The 21,541-nt window shown below is 41.9% G+C and overlaps 4 protein-coding genes across 4 annotated transcripts; 2 read left to right on the top strand and 2 right to left on the bottom strand.

Moving 5' to 3' along the window:
• Positions 1 to 5,619: 5,619 nt before the first annotated feature.
• LOC6038037 lies at positions 5,620 to 7,767 on the top strand. Its single transcript, XM_001847829.2, has 3 exons — positions 5,620 to 5,754; positions 6,156 to 6,218; positions 6,274 to 7,767. The coding sequence occupies exons 2-3, from the start codon at positions 6,203 to 6,205 to the stop codon at positions 7,683 to 7,685; spliced, it is 1,428 nt and encodes a 475-aa protein (XP_001847881.1). The 5' UTR covers positions 5,620 to 5,754; positions 6,156 to 6,202; the 3' UTR covers positions 7,686 to 7,767.
• Positions 7,768 to 15,375: 7,608 nt separating this feature from the next.
• LOC6038038 lies at positions 15,376 to 19,229 on the bottom strand. Its single transcript, XM_001847831.2, has 3 exons — positions 18,913 to 19,229; positions 15,909 to 16,463; positions 15,376 to 15,845 (listed from the first exon to the last, which is right to left on the bottom strand). The coding sequence occupies exons 1-3, from the start codon at positions 19,024 to 19,026 to the stop codon at positions 15,612 to 15,614; spliced, it is 903 nt and encodes a 300-aa protein (XP_001847883.1). The 5' UTR covers positions 19,027 to 19,229; the 3' UTR covers positions 15,376 to 15,611.
• On the top strand, positions 16,363 to 18,301 carry LOC6038040. The gene is made up of 2 exons (XM_001847830.2): positions 16,363 to 16,505; positions 16,563 to 18,301. Exons 1-2 carry the CDS (start codon positions 16,485 to 16,487, stop codon positions 18,297 to 18,299), a joined length of 1,758 nt encoding a protein of 585 aa, XP_001847882.2. The 5' UTR covers positions 16,363 to 16,484; the 3' UTR covers positions 18,300 to 18,301.
• Positions 19,230 to 20,506: 1,277 nt separating the features above from the next.
• On the bottom strand, positions 20,507 to 21,538 carry LOC6038039 (ER membrane protein complex subunit 7 homolog). Its single transcript, XM_001847832.2, has 2 exons — positions 20,880 to 21,538; positions 20,507 to 20,814 (listed from the first exon to the last, which is right to left on the bottom strand). The coding sequence occupies exons 1-2, from the start codon at positions 21,456 to 21,458 to the stop codon at positions 20,680 to 20,682; spliced, it is 714 nt and encodes a 237-aa protein (XP_001847884.1). The 5' UTR covers positions 21,459 to 21,538; the 3' UTR covers positions 20,507 to 20,679.
• Positions 21,539 to 21,541: the final 3 nt, after the last annotated feature.

Raw genomic sequence — 21,541 nt, 5'->3', positions numbered from 1 at the left:
ACCGGTTTCGAAGACCGTCGGAGAAGACTCAACCTGATCATCGCGAGCAAGTCGCTTACTTCTTCGTCCGTTCTGCGCCAACTCCATCCACATGCTGTCCTCTAGTCGCATGCTGTCTTCTTCAGTGGTAACCGGGACGGGTTCATCATCCGAGCGTTTTGATTCAGGCACCCTGCAAAACTTCCATACCTCTTCCTGTGTCGGTCGGACTCCGAGAATGTGGTAACTCCCTCAATTGAGTGCGTTTCACCAAGCCGGAGATGCTCGACTAGATGCAGAAAATCCTGCGGCGCTGGTCAAGCTGGTAGGTTGGCAGGTTAATTCTTGAAGATTTTAGGATTTTGACTTAATTTTCATTGTAGTGTTCTGAGGCGGGACGCCGGTCGCAAATCTCAAAGCCGGCTAATCCGCAACCAGCAGCATAAAGGTTTGACGACCTGCGAGCGGAGATTCCTGATAGGAAAATCGTCGAATCGGATCGTCATAAATTATGGTTTGTTTCGACGTCGTACTTGATGCCGCCGACGTCGATTCTGCTGTGCATACACAAGTTGCAGACGTCGACGAAGCACAAGCTTAAATCAAGCGAGTTGTTTAAAAGTAGTTAGAATTTCAGGAAACAGGAAATGAACAAATAAATTATTAAATAAAAAAATATTTCATACATGAATTACAAAAAACTCCCTTCCTTTTCCAAACCGAAAAGTTTTATTTGAAATCTGCCGTGAGCAATGTTTTACTATGAAGATTTTCGAGATTTTGCGAGCTGTTTTCGGCTTTGTGTCAAAAAAAAAAAAAAACATTTTTAAGCTCAATAAGCACCTGAAAGGTAGCCGGGTCAATATATGGACGAAACAGGCTTTCATTTAAACCTTGGCCTTTTCGTGATCCCGGGTAAACAACAAAGTCCTCGCCCTTGCGGTGGGCCATGTGCTTCGGGTCGAGATGGACCAGAGCGAGGACCAGAGCTTTCGGGACATCATGACGTGCGTCTCGTCGCAGAACGTTGTTGCCAGAGTTTGGTGGGATTCGGGGAAGTCGGCGATGGCTAGGGTTTCTTGGGCGTATTCAAGGGCCAGCGCTTTGTCCCAGGGACCTTTTTGGCCGGTTCGGCAGATTGGAAATCGACGAAGGTGCCCTCGAGGGTGACGGCGTTTCGCAGACAGAGCAAAACAAACTCCAATGTGGTGTCGGGATGGTCGCTGATTGAACTTCGGTACGAAAGGCTGCTTCCGGCGCTGGGTACAATCTGCGTCATGTTCCAAGCAAATCGCGAAATCAACATCCCCTGGACACCGTTTGCCTTCTTGGGCAGCCCCGGCAGCAGATGAACAGTGAATATCCCTGCCTCTGCATAAAATCGTTCAGCTGGTGCTATGCTACTACGTCGGACGCCTGGTCCACGTAGGCCGCCGCCAGCTCCGGATGCTTCAACGTGTTAATCTCCCCTACCAGTTCTGTGATATGGAACTTCGTCCTGCGGAAGTGGTCGCAAGGCCAAGGCACGATTGTGCCTGCGTCTTTAGCAGCTTCTGCGACGTCTGCAGACTGAAAAAAAAAACCGGAATGCCGGACCATTCCGTTCCGCAAGGACCTCCACAAACGCCGGGTGTTCGTTACTTTAAAAAAAAAAACCAAAGTTTGTTTGTAAACATAAATCATTATGACGTTTCTAGAAGTGTTGCCATGATTTTAGGATTTTTTTCTCCAAATGGGTGCGTGATGGTGCGCGAGGGTGCTGGAGGTGTGCGCGACTGTTTTCACTCAGTGCACGCACCGCGTGCTGAGTGTCCAACTCCTGGCTTCACTCTTTTATCACATGGTGTTCACTGCGGATTCAAGTGAATTCCACTTCGATTTGCCCCATTTGACTTTTCCTTTGATAGTGAAGGGAAATTCACGTTAAAACCAGATGTTTTGAATTTGAATGTCGAGTGTTGTAAATTAGTTCAGCAAATCAATAAGCAAGATGGCGAGAAGGAAAAATTCACGATTTGAGCTCGTCTTTTGAACTCGTTTTTTATTTCAATTATTCAAGGTATTCGTCTGAATTTTCACAAAGAATCGTTATTTTGACGATGGTAAGTAATGATGCAATTATAAAGTAATGCTTTGCTAAGAAGTTTCATAATACTTTTTGTTTCCAGGAAACCAAGTTCGTGAGTCTTTTTTCAAGTACAAAACATCCTGCGGATTACTGTGAACCGAATTGGGATGCAGCTTTAGGAGCATTCAGTGCTGGTGTTCGAGGACTCCGAAAGTGCAAAATTGTCCACGAAAGAGTATTTGCGGACAGTACGATGTGTACTTAAGTGACCAGTGAATGAGGATGACCAAGAGTTATGTGTTGTTGATAATTAAATATATGCGTGAAATAAAATGTGAAAAAAAAAAAACAATTTTTGGATTTTTTTACCGATTCTTCCCATTTCACATTCACAAGGATTTCACGTGACAATCATGTGCGATGACACTTGAAGGTAACGTGTTTTTCATTTAATTATGATGAAAATTTCACTTGAATTTACCGCATCGCATTTTGAACCATTTTGATATGATTTTCACATGACATTCACATGCTTAGTGGTATGGGGCAGATTCATGTGTAAAACATGTGACATTACTATGTGCCTTTCTTTCAGTGTATGTCCATTTTTATGTACAACGGTAAAAAACACGATTAAAAACCATTTCTGATCACTTTTTTTCATTTTAATGCAAAAAATTTGTTTGACTAGCAACATTTTATCGATGGATCAACTATGGTCCCCTTGGAACGAGCTGTCAAGTAGGAGCATTTCTGTCAAAAAGGACCGAAAGGTTAATTTTTCAAAATTGATTTAAAAATCCATTTTAAACTCTTTGTGGTCGTACCAAGTGTTATTGTACTCAGAAAAATAAACTTTATCGCTGTTAACAATAATATCAGCAATCTAAGCTTCATTTTAGGACCCAATTATTGTTTACAACGATAAAGCTTATTTTATTTAGTACAATGGCCTTTTGTACGACCGCAAATGATTTAAAACGGATTTTCAAATCGATTTTGGAAAATTAACTTCACCGCCCTTCTTGACAGAAATGGTCCTACTTGACAGCTCGTTTCAAGGGGATCATAGTTGATCCATCGAAAAAAATTTTGTATTATCAATATGGCCCTAAAGCCCTAAGTCAATTTTTGTGTACAACGGTTAAAAACACGATCAAAAATAATTTCTGATCCCTTTTTTCATTTAATGCAAGAAAATAAATTGACAAGACAACATTTTTTCGATGGATCAACTATGGTCCACTTGTAACGTGCTGTCAAGTTTGACCTTCTGTCAAGAAGGGTCGCAAAGTAGGGTAGAGGACCCAGAAATCGCCCACTTTATAGTGGCAATCTAGGAAAATTGATGAGAATTTAATGAAAATTTATGGTTTTGGTTCTATTTATTGTAGAACGATGATAAACTTTTTGATTTTAAGTTTCCACAAGGTTTTTATAATTTACATGTTCATTTTTGATAAACTTTTGCGTTTAATAAAGTGCTCTGAAGAGCCTATTTTCGCCCCCCTAAATCCAATTTTCGCCCACCCTTGGAACCAGTTTTCGCCCACGACAAAAATCAAGAAATTCAATGAAATTATGACACAAAGCTAAGCAAATATGGTCTCCTATTGATACACAACATGTTCCCGAAGCTCAATTTCATTGATGTGCACTTCTTTTGTCGTAAAAAAAATTGAAGTTCAAAAAACCCTAGGAGTTTTCATTACAGATGTCTTACTAATGTTGAGGTTCTTTGTATATACTAACTAAAACCAAAACATGTTCTCACTCTCACTAAAAAAATATGACTAAATCAAAATTTGTGATAGAACTCATGTGTCCCGATTCACCCAATATAAGGGCACACAGTTACAATTAGCTCCATGTTGTTGTTGATTTTGTTAGAAGAGCTTTAACCCTATAGGTCATTCGCTCCCGAATTGACTCAATATAAAACTTTGAGTACCTCTTAAAGCAAAGTAGTTACACACTTCTCCATCCTCTGCTTAATTTCTCCTCTGTACCAGTAAACTTTTACTACATTTGAACTAGGTGTCCCATATCTTAGCTTAGGTTAATTTTTAAACTGATGTTTATACCAAAACCCCCTTATGAGTGAAAGGAATAAAAATGATTATTTATCCTTAAAAAATAATCTAGAATGTTCCAAATATATTTTCAAGCTTATTTCGCTGCGATTAGATAAATTTTTATGGTAAACGAAAACTGGTTCTAGATAAAATCTTAAAACACAATACTAGATTTCGCCCTGGACGAAAATTGGATCGCATGTTTTTTCATGACCCCAGAAATCGCCCACTTTATTTTATTGAAATAACCTTTGGTAAACGTTTAAAACAGGTAAATCACTAGATTTTCATGAAATTCAGACATACAGTGAACTAATGAATTTTTCATTTACATTATTTTTTGCAAAATGAGTTGTTTTCCTTCATAAACATTATTACCCGCTGTAGGCTAAATTGATAAAAAATATGGCGGCTGCAGTAAGGTATTTTTTGAAAAGCTTATAAAAACTATATAAACTATAGAAATTCATCAGGAAAGTTTCAATATGTACTAGAAATGAATGAATATGTGAACCTGCATAATAAATTCAACCAAAAAATTGTATAAGTTTGCTAAATACAGATTGAATCCAGTAGTTGGGCGAAAACTGGAGCAGGGCGAAAACTGGGTCCTCTACCCTATTTTTTTTTTCAAATTGATTTTAAATCCATTTTAAATCCTTTGCGGTCGTACAAAGGGTCATTGTGATCAGAAAAATAAGCTTTATCATTGTGAACAATGATATCACAAATCTAAGCTTAATTTTAGGCTCCAATCAAGGAACCAATTTATCTTTTTATTTATATTAAAATGAAAAAAAAATTATCAGAAATGATTTTTATCGAGTTTTTTTACTGTTGTACATAAAAATTTACATAGGACTTTACTGCCCCTGTTCGCATAAATGTCCCATATGCATTTTCTGCAAGTTGTGAAAAAGAGCTTCAAAGTAAAAAAAATACCATAAATTTTTGACAAACAATCGATGATCATTTTACTGGGAACTTACTTTTGAAAAGTTTTTATTGATAATTGCCTATATTTTGATGAAATGATGAAATTTATCGTCGATCTAGCCCTGCTGTACAGAGCACTCAAATATCAATCACAAAACACTTGAAATTTCGGTGATTGACAATGAAATAATTTCAATATCCAAACACTTGAATTTTAAATGGTGTTGAAAAATAAAACGTTCAAGCCCTTGCTTGCATTTGATAGTGCTTTGGATTGACGTTGAAACACAAACCAATTAAATCTATGATGTCTGGAGTTTTTTTTTTTAAAAAAAGGTCCAATAAACCAAAGTTTATTGGACCATTTAAAAATAAAAACAAAAAAACTCCAAATGTGACTTATTCAATCATTCAAGTGTTAGGGCACTTGAGTAAAACGTGTGGCGTATTTTCAGTGCATGTTGCACTTTTAATTTCTCGATTGGTGGACCCCCTTTGCGCGTCCAGTGAAGAACATTGAACGAACTTTTTTTTCTGTCAAGTTTCGTTGTCTTTTGTTTACACAAAAACTTAGCCGTATGCGTAGCCGGAGCCGTTTTGCGCGCTTCGTCGTCGTAGTTTTTTGATAATATTGTGCAACTTAATTGTTTCCAATAGTTTTTCGTTATTAAATGTGTCTATAATCTATCTAAAAAGGTAAGTATGTTTGTAAAATGTTGAATTATTTTCCTCATTTTTTGTTGCATTAAAATTATACTCATTATACATTGTATTGTTCAAATATTGAGATCATCGATGAATGGCAACATTTGTTTCAACAGCCGTACAAATTACTCTAGGATTGTTTAAATTTCCTGAATTTTACGGTATCAAAAAATAAGTAACTCTAATTTTGGTTTTGGTTCACAGAAAGACTGATATTTCATTTTCAAGACGTAGTAACTACAGTCGACTCTCTGGCTGTCGATCTTCTCGATATCAATAATTCTCCATTCTCCATCGTACCTCTAAATAGTACGAATCAGCTTGAAAGCAATGCAAACATGATAAAGCTCAGATAATAATTGAAAAATACTGTTTCGCTGTTTCATTTCCAGTTTCAATGTAATCATCAAAAGTGCCAGACTGTTCACATCTTCAAAAAATGACTAGAATAAAAGGTAGGTTTAATTGAATATTGTTTCCTTCCATTTTAATAATCTCGTACTCCACCAGTTGACTCCAGATCACTGATCCCGGCGGTGCTTGTCATCGCACTATGTTCCCTCTCACTTCCGGTGACCGCCGCCGACGATAGCGACATAATTAATCCCAACTGGAAACGACCCAGCATTTGGAATCGAGGCCACACTGCGGAACAATGTGCCGAATGTCCGCCGGTGGAACCGTGTCCGCCGTGTGAGGCGCCGTCGGCACCACCGACTGCATGCCGGCATAAGCACTGCGAGCAGGACTTTGTGCTGTTTAAAAAGTTCCTTCGACGGCTGTTTGACGATAAGCGACTGCACAAGGACTTTGAGTCGGATTTCCTGCTTGGGCACATTCAGCTAAAGATAACGCAGCACCAGCTGGACATGCTGAGACAGGCCAAAACTACACGCGAACTGGACGGGATCGTGTCAAGTGTTGTGGAGCAGTCCGAGGGTGGAGGGGTTGGTTATTTCGCGTTGGCTACGGAGAGCTTTTGCTGGAGCATCGGAGAGCTGGCAAGGATGGTTGGCGCCAACGGGTACTTTTTGTATGTGTTCGTTCCGACGCTGGGTCTACTGGGAGTTTACTGGCTGGTCAAGGTGAACGCACGGATTATGGGTATCCATCCGCTGGTGGCGCTGATATTGATGGCCTTGCTGATGACCTACGCAATCACCTACCGGGACTGTAACCGTCGGATGGAGGCCGACGCGCTGGCCAAGATGAGCTTCAGGGACGAAAGAAATCCTTGTCAGCAACGTGCGCTGCGTAACACAGGTTTCTCCGGTTGGGTTATGGATCTTGTGGGCGGAAGCAGCGAGGCACGCTGTCGGGAGTACATCCAACAACAATCCAACGAAGACGCGGTCAATCTCTGCGACCCGTCGACGGTGGCCATCGAGATGATGGCAAAACTGCAGATGCACTACTTTGAGACGTTCGTTCAGAAAATGGTAGCCATCTTTAAAACTTCTACAGCGGGTTCCGGATTGGTCGGGTCCATCCTGATTGGGCTGTTTATTTGCGGGCTTCTCTACATCCTGGTGACCACGGGGGTCAAATACGGCATATACGGAGGTTTCAACTTCTTAGGAGCCTGCCTCACCGGAGGGACACGCCCAGCCCATCCTACAAACGCCCTGTCGGCTGGCCAACAACAGCAACTGCCGATAACCCTCAACATCAACCTGACCCATCCGGCCGGTAGCATCAGCTCGCGCATCGACACCAATCGCATCGAGGAAATTGCCGAACCTAGGGCTGCGTTGGCACTCGAATCGACGCCGTTGCTTGACGAGGAGGGGTCCGGGGATGCACCAAAAATTTTGCCAGAGAAGCAGGAGAGGGGGAAAGATAACGAGGATAGAACTAATAAGAGTGACGCACCCGCGACAGAAGCTAGTGATGACCAAAGAGAAGAAACGGTGGGGCCCTAAATTGATGATATTTTTTTTTTGTAATCTTAAGCATTTCGTACACACGTGTCCTTACGCTTGAATAAAATTCTAATATACATAACTACATTTTTAAACAGATTGCTTTGATCCTCTTTGAAACACCCTTGAGCCCGGGAGCTTCCCATGCAGAGAGATTCGTTGCTTCACTGACTCCGTCGTGGCGTCCGTCGGTAACCCTTCAGTCCCAGACGGCTTCAGTACTAGCCGCATTATTTTACTCTGTAGCACATGCATTCTTTTCGCTCTTCGTTCGTGCACTCTGCACTCTACTTCTGACGACACCGCACTGTTGTACCTCGTTACTTGCGTCCGGTTTCCCAGGTAACAGCTGAACCATTTTAGTACCGTGCCTCGTATTCCGCTTCCGGTTCAAACTCGGCGGCGGCGTTGGTACTCTGTACAAAAAAGTCGTTCAGAAGCTTTGCCGTCTCAGCATCGAATCGTGGTCTGGTTATGTCATTGCTTGCAAAAAGAATGCGTTGCCTTGTGCGAGGTTGACCGTCTCTATGTGAATCGTGCGTAATTGGTGTAGCTACCAGCACTCTCAGTACAGTTCGTTTCCGGTTACCCGTGCGGTCGGACGCAATAAATTCAAGGACAAAGGCTGGAAACTCGCGGTGTCCCAGGGTTGCTGGTAACCGATTCAACATTGTCAGCTTTGAGAATTTCTCTGGAGATCTGATCGTGCATCTATTAATGGCGTTTTCCAGACTTCTTAATTTTTTTATGAACTGGCAGGGGTGTTACGGACGGCGCGGATAGCGCGGATCTGGCGCGGATTTGCTGGCTAATTTTGCTCAGGCGCGGATTTCGCGCGGATGGCAATTTTGAAAATATTTGTTTGTATTTTCTTAGAACGAAACGTCGAAAAATGAAGATAAACATTATGTAGAAATTATTTTTAATATGTTTCTTGTCATTTCTTAACATCTCCGGCTCTGAATATTTTATTTATTTTGAGTTTTGAGTAATGATTTTTAACCTTATTTATTTTTAATTTTATACTGGATTTATTCAATTTTTAATTTTGTAAATCAAATATTACAAACTTTTCCCGAAGATATAGACATAAGAATGTGTAACAAAAACTATTATTGGGGCTTGTTCTGGTGGGCGCCAAATATGAGCTTGATTGGACGTAACAGAAGCTGACCTCCACTCTCGAATTTTTGAATGGATTTTAATCGGTAGAAATATTTTTTTTCAAAATTTAAACATTCTTGGCGAAATTGAAAAGATCAGAACATTCCAAATTCAAAGCTTCAGCAATTCAAAAAATCGAAAAAAAAATAATTCTTTTAATAGTTTTTACAATAACAAAAAAAAAACAAAAAAAAAACAAAATACGGGGAGAGAGAGTGTTCTCTAAAGTGTCAGACGAGTTGTCGCTGCGATCGGCTTGAATTATGTTTTTTCGTGTGAAAACTTTGGGATTTCGGATTGAAATTCGTATTAATCGTTTCGCGTTGGTGTGCTCCATTCAAAGATTATGAAGTTACGCAATAATTTTGAGGTTTTTTGCGAGTTTTCGAGTGTTTTATCCGTGATTCCTCCTCCGAAAATGCGTAAACACAAAAGTGAGCATCGAAAAGAGCGAAGTGTCATTTTATACGAAAGAGAAAGTGGAAAAAATGAGAACAAGAGAAGAGAATTTTTCGAGTGTTAAGAGCGGCTCTTTCGATAGAGAGGGGAGGAAGGAAGAAGTGAAATGTAGTTTTGAGCCTGCTGTTGCTGCTGCTGCTGTTGCCCTGAACGAGAGCGGTGACGGTGACCTTTCTCATGTGCTGTGGTTCGGGCTGTCGTGCCGATCACGAAGAAACTGGTCGGCGTAGAAGCAAGAGAGAGTGCATCGGCAATCAACCACTAGCACTGCAACAGACTGGTTGTTCTCGAATAAGAGAGTATAAAATCGATGATTCAAGTCGTCGAATATGCCGAAGGGAGGGATGCTCATGCAGTCAAATATCCTTTTCCAAAACTAAATGATTGATCAATTTTTTTACAGCATGGTTTCAAGGTAATTTTACATAGCAAAAATATAATTATTATTTTCATTTATAACAAAATGCATATACAACTACAAACAGGAGCGTTTGGTACGGTATGTCCACGCATCCTTCCTCCCCTGTAGATTCTGTGAAATGTGATCCGTTCTCAGAATCCTCTCTGCGGTAAACACAACGCAGTAGGGCTGGCCGCTTTAATTTTTGTAATACATTTTCGGGTGTTATCGGATGTACTGCAATTATTAATAATGACAAGAAAAGTGCTTGGGGCGTGATCTTATCACAAGACTTTCCAGCATGCTTTCATCGGACTGGCTGCGTTTGTGTTAGATTAGATTAGATTAGATTAGAAAAAAAAAAAACAAAATACATATTAATTTTTTTTTCGAAATTTCTAAAATCCTAACATAAAAATATCTTAAATTTCGAAATTCAAAATTTTAGCAACCTGAAATTCAAAATACCAAAAATTAGGGTAATCAAAAATTTGAAGATTTAAAAAAGATCAAAATAAAAAAGTCAAAATTTAAAAACAATATAGAAAAAAATAATTCTCAAATCCTAAATTCTAAAATTCTATAATCCTAAAATTCTTGAATTCTAAAATTCTAAAATCCTAAAATTCTAAAATTCTAAAATTCTAAAATTCCAAAATTCTAAAATTCTTAAGTTCTAAAAATCTAAAATTCTAAAATTATAAAATTTTAAAATTTTAAAATTTTAAAATTCTAAAATTTAAAAATTTTAAAATTTTACAATTCTGAAATTCTGAGATTCTAAATTTCTAAAATTCTTAAATTCTAAAATTCCACAATTCTAAAATTCCAAATTTCTAAAATTCTAAATTTCTAAAATTCTAAAATCCTAAAATTCTAAAATTCTATAATTCTAAAATTCTAAAATCCTAAAATTTTAAAATTCTAAAATTTTAAAATTCTAAAATTCTAAAATTTTAAAATTCTAAATTTCTAAAATTCTAAAATTATAAAATTCTAAAATTCCAAAATTCTAAAATTCTAAAACTCTAAAATTCTGAAATTCTGAAATTCTTAAATTCTAAAATTCTTAAATGTTTTTATTTCTAAATTCTTAGTTCTTAAATTCTTGAATTCTACAATTTTTGAAACCCTATTTTATGCAAGAGATTTAGAAATTATGAGAAGACATTATTTTAAATATCGGAAGTTAAATTTCTTTCGGAGTGAAATTTTAGCGAGGATTTTGGATTACAAACTGTATAAAAATACTTAGATTTTGAATATTTAGACTTTCGAAATTTAAAATTTTATCATATTATAATTTTAGATTTTGATTTAATTTTGAGGTTATATTTTTGAAGTTAAATTTTTAGGTTTTTAAATATTGTATTTTCTATTTTGAAGATTGTTTTTTCATGACCCTTGCCATGACCGTCTCTTGAGGATTTTTTTTTTTAAATAGATTTATTGCTTTCATTCTTTTGCAGCCTTTAAACATGAAACGAGTTTTTTTTAATCAAATACTTTCTGAGTTAGTTTTTCTTCATTAAAAAATAAAATTTCTTAAAATGTTGGTCGCGATATTCTTTTATATGGCGTGGATTTTGCGCGGTTTCGGATTTTAGGTCGGCGCCGAGGTCGACGCGGATTTTTTTTTCGACTCTCCCGTAACAACCCTGGACTGGTTATACGAGTCTTTTCAATCTCCATTAGGTTGACTACGGGTAATCCGTTTGCTGAAAATGCTTGATCTCCGAAATGCGTGTATTCCTGTTAACCGATAGTCTACTTAACCCACTAGCGTGCCCAGGGTGGGGCAACATGGGGCAGTTGCCCCACCATCCTCGGAAATTTGTTCTAAAATTGGGCAGGGGGTGTCCATAAACGACGAAATTTTCAAAACTCTAATATTTTTGCCCCACCTTCCTTGAGGACCTGGGCACGCTAGTGACTTAACCCCTTCCCGCCCAGAGCAAAGTCGAGATTTTTTACGTTTTTTACCATTACTCGTAACTGGATTGACCAAATTGGATGAAATTTTAATGGTTAACAGTTAACATTCGCTTTGCTAGGAGACGGTGATTTTAGCGGATTGCAGACTGGATTTCGCCATGTGATGTGATGATTGTCTAAGCCCAAGTTGCCTAGGAATTGATAATTGGGAATAGAACCAACTCCACCTGAACCAGACTCTCACCACCATGACAGCCGTCCATTGCCGGCCGCTCCCATCTCCACCGCGCACCAGGGACAAGGACAGTTAACATTCTATATAAACTAATGCAGGTTGGACCCGATTGAAAAAAAAGGGTTGGTTGCAGAGAAATTTAGTTTGATTTTGATTTGATGTGATAACCAACAGGGCCACAAGGATGATCTATGTAGCGGTTGCCTAGAATTACAGTGACTCAGACTTAAAAGGAGCATCTTTAAATACTGCCGTATGAAGGGTCAAAAGGGGATGGTTGGACGCGAACAAGCAAAATCACTCACGGTGTCCTCAGGGGAAAAGAATCTCCTTCCGATAGTAACCACATCCTGCTCCCTCCCAATCCCTGGCTTTGATTCTAACTATTCATAAAAAGGAAAATCATAGTTGAGAAAAGGTCAATGCGGATGGAGAGCAAATCAAGCTCAGTATCCCCTCACCGAAAAAGGGGGGATCAAGCTCAGTATCCCCCTTTTTTCGCCTCATAAGCGGAAAGTCATGGGTTCTTCTCAGGGTGGCAGCCTTAGGTTTAAGTTTAGAGGTAGCAGCAACCGCATGAGTATAAAACGGTTGCTTCACGTGCTCTTCAAGCATGTGATCGATCTTGGGATATTCCTTTGAGCCTCTTCCTAAAATACTTTCCTCGTGTCTTCGCATGTAAATAATGCCCAGCCGATCGGTATTGCACTGCGGTCCAGTCGCATTGTCCAGATCAGAGCAAAGGGAACACCGCAAGAGTAGCGCCGCAAAAAGACAATTGTCTTTACAAGACCCCGCACGGCAAATAATAGCTGCTGGGAAGAGCTTGAAAAATGACACGAAAAAAATGTCACCGCGGTTCTAGCGATACATAGCGCACAAGGCACAAGGAATGGAGTTTACAGCATCTGGATGGAACAGCACTTTTCCTCTCAATAGGAACTGTGTTATAGATCTGGAAATGCTTAATAACAGTAAAAATGGGTAACACGATACAATAGTCCTTGTAATCAGGATTCCGTGTCTTAATACTCAAACAGAAAAAAACCCCTCACAAAGACTGGTAGTAAGTGTAAAAAAAGCAATGAAAAATACAAAAAAAGCCAAGTAGAAAATTGAAAAGATAGTATGTCTATGCGGATGGATCGATGATCCCCTCACAAGGACATATAAGGGACAGATAATAGGGAGAGCAAAAGAAGAACAGAAAATTAGGAATAGGAAACAGTCAATTCGGATGGAGAGCAAATTGAGCTCTGTATCCCTAAACAAATTGAATACTTTAATTAATGTATTTAAAGTATTTAATTTGTTTGGGGATACTGAGCTAAATTAAATACTTTAAAAAAAGTAAATCTTTCCCAGTTCCTGAAGGAAACACCCTTGAAGAGTATCGGGGCCGGCATTTACAAAGCGGATTCAGTGGCAGTTTCATTCTCAACTTAATGTTAACATGTTAAGGTTAAAGTTAACATTCCATAGGTCGCCTCCATAAGGTGTCGTGATTTGAGCCGGGATTTGAACCCCGATCTACCACTTACGAGGCGGAAGCGTTACCACTGGGATTCGTGGCTCGGTCAATTAAATACTTTAAATAATTTAAATACTTTAAAAACTTTACATAATTTAAGTACTTTAAATACCTTAAATACTTTAAATAATTTAAAAACTTTAAAAACTTAAAATACTTGAAATCCTTTAAAAACGTTAAATACTTTAAATACATTTAATACTTTAAATACTTTAAATAATTTAAATACTTCAAATACATCAAATTCTTTAAATTGGGTCCTAAAATGAAGCTTAGATTGCTGATATTATTGTTAACAGCGATAAAGTTTATTTTTCTGAGTACAATGACACTTTGTACGACCACAAAGAGTTTGAAATGGATTTTTAAATCAATTTTGAAAAATTAACCTTGCGGTCCTTTTTGGCAGAAATGCTCCTACTTGACAGCTCGTTCCAAGGGGACCATAGTTGATCCATCGATAAAATGTTGTCTAGTCAAATTTTTTTTTTTGCATTAAAATGAAAAAAAGTGATCAGAAATGGGTTTTAATCGTGTTTTTTATCGTTGTACATAAAAATGGACATAGGGCTTTAGTACTTTAAATACTTCCAATAGTGGTGCTGTAGAGTCAAGCCCTGACGAAAATTTTGAATTATTTGATATTTTCTAGTTCAATCTAAAATATCACAACCAGATGGCAGAGTCATCAGAGATGCAGCTGTTTGTTTACGCATCTGCTCGACGAAAAAAAAAAAACAGAAAACTTCAAGGTCAAGCTTTTTTTTTGTCTAAGTGAGCAAGAGTGTTTAACAACAATCTGTAGAAATCGATGTTCCCGGCAGTGAAGATCTAATTTTGCAATCGTATTCAGATCTTCAGAAGGTATGACGGACATCTCTGCCAATTGTATGAACGCTCGTAACATCAGTGATAAAGGCAAAACCACCTGAAGTAAGCTCAAGATGTTGGTGACCTCGAGTAACGCATGGCTAGAGGTCTGGGAGCTTCGTGCCACTCGTGTCAATACCTACTCTTTAAAGTACTAAGTTAAACCATGCCAGGTTAGAGTTTGACGTTGACGCTGAGTGATTTGCTCGGATGGTGCCGAGGGTGGCGATAGTCGGGTCTTCAAGATACGCGTGCAGTTTATGGCTCAGGCGTCTTCGTCACACTATAGATCGTTCGTAGCACCTTCCGTTCGGAGACTCTGAGGGCACGTATCGTCGAGGTTTCCTGGCCATAGAGGACTGCCGGTCTAATTAGTGGTTTTGTGCATTCTATGTTTCGTGCAGCGTTGTACTCGATCCGATGTGAAGGTCTTCCGTAATCCGAAGTACGCACAATTTCCAGCGAAAATACGAGTACGGATCTCTTTGCTGGTGTCGTTCACGGCGATTACCAGCTCAATTTTGTAGGCCGCATGTAGGGCCCTCGCCAGTTTCGCTCCAAATTTGAAGATCTCACCCGGTAGCAGATCCAGTAGCTCTGTTGTTCTTTAGCTTCGTGATCTCTCTCTTCTTCGTTTCAAGTTTCAAGGCGTAGGGAATCGTTCATCAGCTGCGGGCGCTCCAAGGTTGACTCCTTCGCTTCATCGCCGTTGAGGTGCTCGTTGAGGTGCTCGTTGAAGCACTGCTGCCACTTATCCAACAGCTCGCTTTTGTTCACGATCATGTTTCCCGCGTTTTCTCTACACCGATCCACCTTCTCGTAACTTTTTCCCGTATCGTTAGCTCGGAATAGCTGCTTCATTTCTGCGCAATCTAGGTCTGCGATCTGCCGATTCCGAGCCTGTCTGTATCGGACAACGTTCCCTCTCTCGTCGCTTTGTGTAGCTTTTTGTCGTAAGCTGGTTACTTCTCGGCGGTAATCCGTTCGCACTCGTCGTCGTAGGTAGCAATTGTTCCCACTGACTCGGATCGCTCTACCCAGTGTGACAGGACTGGTTAAATCAGGGCCATTTCTCAAAGAGTAAACCGACGTTTTCTTTGATTTCGAGATGTTTATTACCGATGGTAGCTCACCTCCGAGTGCTTTGGTTTGTTAGATTCTCTCTGGTTGGTACTGTATAATAGTAAGGAACCTAGCGTTCACTTACCTTCTTCAAAAAGAAAAACAAAAATTTGTTTAATATAAGCAGTAAAAAATCACTCCCTCCGTTTTTTTGGTTGATGGCACTTTGCAGCATTTGTCGACTCTCTTCCCTCTCGCCCCGTATTACGATTAGGAGAACTGCACCGCCCGCAGCAGTCCGTCGCTGCCGCCGACGTAAACGGTGGACCGATCCGTGCCCAGGCAGAGCGCATTCAGGCACCCTCCGCCGATGTTCACCTCGGACACGAGCTTGGGATCCTTGTCGAGGCCGTTCCACTGCTTCACGATACCGTCGTAGCCGGCCGTGTACAGCAGGTCCTCTCCCGCTCCCAGGATGCAGTTGATGATCATGTCGTGGGCTTTCTACAGAAAAAAAGAGGAAGGATTTATTGGACGCGTAAAGACATCGATGCAAGCTGGCGTTACCTCTTTGGTCCACAGCACGGGGAAGTGTTCCTTGCTGTTGTTCTTGATGCAGACAACTCCGAGGCCGTCGCGTGTCACGATCGTCACGTGGCTGTTGGTTGTGTTGGCGTATGATCCACTCAACGTCACCGGGCACTTGCCGGGGATGCTCGCCTTGGTAATGTAACGTCCGGTGGAGGAACCTTCCAGGACCTCCGTAATCGTGAGGTCGTTGTCCCGAATCGAGTAGATAAAGTTGTTTTGTACGGCGATTGATCGCATCTGTTCGACTAGGTTGAATTTGAACTTGATCTTTCTATCTACCCACATCGTTATGATTCCCTTGTCATCGCCACTGTAAAGGTTGTCCTTACTATCTACAAACAGGGACTCAATATCGTCGCTGCACTTGAGCAGTTCCTCGACCTTGTCCGACTGCAGCGGATCAGCTAGAGAACGTATCGTTCCGTCGGCACTGCTGCTGTATATCCGGCCTTGCGAATCGACGGCCATCGCGTAGATCCATGCCTCGTGAACGGCTACTTCTTTTTTGAGGACTAGATCTTTGGTCCATACCTGGCAATAGACAATAAAGAAATGGAAACATTACCCGTTGAGGTGAGCTTTCTACCAGTAAAAAACACAAACATCAAAGACAATCCTCCTCTCTTTCAGATAATCGAGAAAATCTTCAAGAACCTCCGCTACAGCGATCTCAAGCAAGCATCGGCGGTATGTCGCCTCTGGTACGGCGTCTACCAGCGGTCGGCATTCATGTCAAAGATGGTGGTCCACTTCAAAAAGGAGCTCACCGTGTCCACAATGGCTCTGTTTTTAGCCAGTGACTGTCGCTACCAGAACATCCGCTTCACGTCCATTCCGTTCTACGATCTGGCCAAATCGAAGCGCAGTCTCTGCCGACGAGATGTCATATACGAGGACGAAGACTTTATCACGGGTCTGCGCAAACTACTGGACAAGTTCAGCGATTCCCTTCAGTTGATCTCATTTTGCAAGTGTAATCTGGAGCGAACCCGCTTTCACGAATTTCTTCAAGCACTGCCAGAACTCAAAGTGTTGGAAGTTGAAGAGTGCGTGCTTGCCGGTGAAGACCCCGATGAAACGTTGAACTTGCCAAAGCTGAAACAGTTCAACTTTAAATTTCCCGAAGACGAAGTGCAACGCTTCGAATCTGGACACATCTACGGTTGGCTTGTGGGAAACTCGTGCAGTCTGACCAAATTGAAGCTTCAGCTGTGCGTGAACGAAATGTTTGGCGATCTGGACAGCGACCTGTGGTACCAGGTGAAAGCCGTGGCCAAGCTTGTGCGACAGCACAAAAAGACCATGAAGTCCTTCAAGGTGGACAGTTTTAATGATCCGTGTCTGAAGAAGCTAGTGTTCGAGGACGACGAACTTCAGCTGGAAAAGGTCGTTCTTGGTGAGCTGAAGCTGCGTACTGACGACCAGGTGTTTTACGACTTTGTAGCGAAACATAAAAAGATTAAAAAGCTGGAAATTGCCATCGAGTCGCAACTTGACCCAAACAACGATCTGTACCTGAAGGCGATCTGCGAAAATCTACCACTGCTTGAGCAGTTCTACTTCGACATGTCTCGATCATCGGACAGCGGCTTGGAACATCTGCAGATGCTTCACCGGCTGAAGAATCTAGTCCTCACCAAGAACCGCAATACGATAGCCCTGACCGAGCACTGCTTCGACCACATCTTCATGCCCAACCTAAAATCGTTGGGCATCTACTACAAAGATCTCCAGCTGCCAGCCGTCCAGCAGATCCCGGTCAGCTTTCCCAACCTGATGGCACTGAATCTGAGTGAGTGCGAAAAGGCGGTAACCGACGAAACGGTACAGCTGCTCTTCCAATCCCTACCCACCCTAGAAAGTCTAGACCTGAGCAAGTGCAAACAGGTCACCGAAGCGGCATTCCTCGGGCCAACCCGAATCAGTGCTCTTCGCAAGCTCAAAGATCTCGTGCTGGAGAAATGCCCAGGCGTTACGGACGTATCGCTGCAAACGTTCGACAACCGTGCCCTGCGCAGCATCAGCGTCGCCATGTGCACCCGGATAACGAACGTCGGCTGGGAGGCGCTGTGTCGCGGCTGTCCGAACCTCACGTGGCTCAACGCGTCGCACTGCACGCGAAACTTTGACAACGAGTCGGCACGGATCGTGGCCACGATGCTACCCGAGCTGGAGATACTGAATCTGTTCAAGAACGCCGCACTCACGAATGAAGCGGTGTATTGTATTGCGGAGACCTGTCGCTACCTGGAGGATCTATGCCTGACCAAGTGTCGCGGGGTCAAGATGAAGAAGGTGGAATACTTTGACGACAAAATGAACCGGGTCAACAAGGAGTGCTTGAAGGGCAGGAAGGTGGTGCCATAAGGGGACATTTAGAGTTTTATTGGAAACATGAGAAATCCTTGCTGTTTTGCTTCCTTTGTAGAATTGACCAAAACGTTATTTTAGCCTAGCTTGGTTGATCGTGCAAACACTAGCCGAGCATAAATAGCCAGGTTGGCGCCGATAAGGAAAATAAATGCGTCAGGAATGCGACGAATGACACTTCACCTTTTATTTCATTACGGCTCCCTCCAGTTAAGTTAGGTCCTCAGGGTAGCGCCGTTGTATTTTTTGCCAATTGACCATTGGTGATTTCTGTAGCCCTTCAGCCTACTAGGATATAACAAGTCCTGATACCTGATTAAAAACATTATGTGATAGGAAAAACAGTTAGAGCAAGCAAGCTGTACAATGTATCTCAAGAATCTGATCAAGATTCCGAGTCCTTTCGTCTTACTTGATGAATAATCGCGGCTGTTGCTTCTGTTGGTGGTTGCCCCACCGTCAAAATAAACTTCTATTTTTAGCGCCGCGACTCAATGACCATTTTTTCTTCTTTCAACCAAATTACGAAGAGGAAGGAAACAGTCACGTCACAGCTTAGGAACATTCGGAGAAACCCCTAGAAGGTTCCCTCCCGTGCGGCGCTCCCTACCTTGATCTTTCCGTCGCCACCGGAAGTGAAGACGTGGTCCTTGCAGAACAGGATCGCCGTAATGTCGCTCAGATGTTTGTCCCCGTCGGCGGACACTTTCACGGCTGGGGGCATCGCTGCTGCGTCGTGTGTTGTTCCTGGATTTCGGCACCAATGACCACAAACGGGCTTGCTAGCTGACGGGACACTGGAAGCTGGTTTGTGGAAGAGTGGGACCGCTGGCTGATTAGAGCAAAAGGAGCAAAATCGTTCCGAAGACTGTGACAGCCAACTCAACTTTGTGGCTGATTCCAAAGAGGAAAAAGCTCGTCAGCGAAATCAACACCGGCGCCGAGAGGGCGTTAGTGTTGGTGAGATGCATGTACGAATACATTGAAAGGTTTGTTTACAAAAGTTTACTGGTGAGTTGCTGCTGCAGTGGCATTAACGGTGAACCACGATAGATTGATTTATTTTAGTTATTGTTGCATCCAGGTAGGCCGCTCTTCAGATTGTCATTCTAGCGGTATACGCACTTCGGAAGGAACCGGTCAAGAAAAAAATCAAATGGACAGCAGCGGCAGCGAAAGCAAGCCAGAGAGGGTGAAGAAAAGCCCCAAGAAAACGCTCCTTCTCCTTTGTTCTGCTGTTCGTAAAGCCGTTTCTTGACCCCTTTTCTTCCGATCTGCATACTAGCCTTCTATTGTTAGTTAAAGGCTAGTACGCTCATCGGAAGGAAAGGGGTCAAGAAATGGCTTTACGAACAGCAGAACAAAGGAGAGGGAGTGATTTCTTGGGGCTTTTCTTCACCCTCTCTGGCTTGCTTTAGCTGCCGCTGCTGCCCATTTGATTTTTTTTCTTGACCGGTTTCTTCCGAAGTGCGTATACCGCTTTAGCAAAGTAGAGAAAACACGTCTTGTCTTGTAGACTGTTCGCAGTAGAATGATTTTATTTTTGCTCAGCTTACAGACGTCGACTTCCAGAGCCAAATCCTCCATGACCGGATTACTTCGATCTACCAATAGCAAAAAGTTATTGCAAGTCCAGTTTCTAGAAATGCGAATGCCGTAGTCTTCCCATAAAAGAAGAATCGCCAGTCCTGACAAAATCATTCCATTGCTGAACGCCGAAGAGTAAACACTCGAGACAAGCAAGCGAGCAACTCAATTTCCTTCAGATTATTCTCCCGTTTGATAGGATCCTCCGGAGGAAAAGCAGGAGAAATTTGGCTTTTGATTGGCATTAGTGCCGAACTCTTCAGTCATTCAATGTTTCCCCGCAAGGGTCCTGATTTTCAATTCATAGATCAGAAATCACTCACTCATCACCGAACGAATCTTTGCCGACGGGAGCGTCCAACAAATTACCGTCAGTTAGAATTTGTTATGGTGGAATTTGCTGCCAAATGTGTCTTTGGTGTTGTGTAAACAACAAAATTGCAAAATATTATTGATTTAAAGCAATTTCTAAAATGATCAAAGCCGGGAGGAAACGGTCAGAGCAGCTTTCGTCGCGCTAGATGTGTGCTCGCGAGTGAATTAGTCTTTGGATCAATCAGGACCCTTGTTTCCCCGTAAGAAGTTTCCATCGCAGTGCGTATAACAAAACAACAGGATACCACGCCACTCTCGGTTTCTTTATTAGCCAATCAAAATTATTTGTTGTGTGTCATATAAATACATTGCAGGTTGAACTCAACCTTGTTCATTCATGATACATTTTATAGTCACAATCCTATCAGATTAAAATTGATTCCTGAACTAGTACTAAATTAAACTAACTATTCGTTTAGTTCTTCTTTTTGCTCTGCTTGCCCGAAGCGGACTTGGCCTTATCCTTGTCCTTGGATCCGCCCGCCTGTGGGGCGCCACCGGTGAAGAAGGACGTAATCATTTCGCTTATTTCCGGCATGTCGTTCGTCATCTGTAATGGAGCAAACATTCTAAAGTGATCTAGTTTTGAAGAAAAAAAAAAAGGCCAGAGTTTACCTTCGAAAGGTTGAGATTTTCCATCTCTTTCTTCGTTTCCGGATCGCTCATCATCTTGGGCAGGATGAGCATCACGAACAGGGGGAGGATCATCATCAGCACCATCGGATTGAACAGGAAGTCGGTGATCTTCCACTGTTCGCGCTGCTGGAAGTACCGGAAGCGGGTGAGGGCCTTCAGCTTCAGCGGGTACGGCACTTGCACGACCTGCGACGGCTGGACGTAGTTGAGCTTGCGTGCCCGGAATTTGCCCTTGGGGTTGATTTCGACGCGAACCGACTCGTAGTAGTAGTCCGGGTTGATGATTTCCACCACGTAGCTCCCGGACGGTACCGAGCTGATCACGAACGACCCATCGTCCCGCAGAAAGCCCTTGTACTCGCCTCCATTAATTGAGATCTGGGTATCGATCTGCCATGACAGGTCGGATCCGCCAAACAGCTCCGGAGGGTACACCTTGCCCTCGATGGTGTATCGGCCAGTCTCGTCGAACTCGTCGATGGCGGACTCGGCCCGGACGACGGTTCCTAGCGCGCAAAGCGCTGCCAACAGGGGCAGAATTAGAATTTTCCGGGCCATTTTCACGAGGCAATCACAGCGCGAGCAAAATAAATCAGGCGATACCCGATGATGAGAAAAGAAAATAGTCTGACAAGTGACAG

The sequence above is a fragment of the Culex quinquefasciatus genome, chromosome 1 (genome assembly GCF_015732765.1).
Source record: "Culex quinquefasciatus strain JHB chromosome 1, VPISU_Cqui_1.0_pri_paternal, whole genome shotgun sequence".
Taxonomy (NCBI): Eukaryota; Metazoa; Arthropoda; class Insecta; order Diptera; family Culicidae; genus Culex; species Culex quinquefasciatus.
Note: the sequence above shows the minus strand (reverse complement) of the source record. Positions and strands in the feature narration are given on the sequence as shown.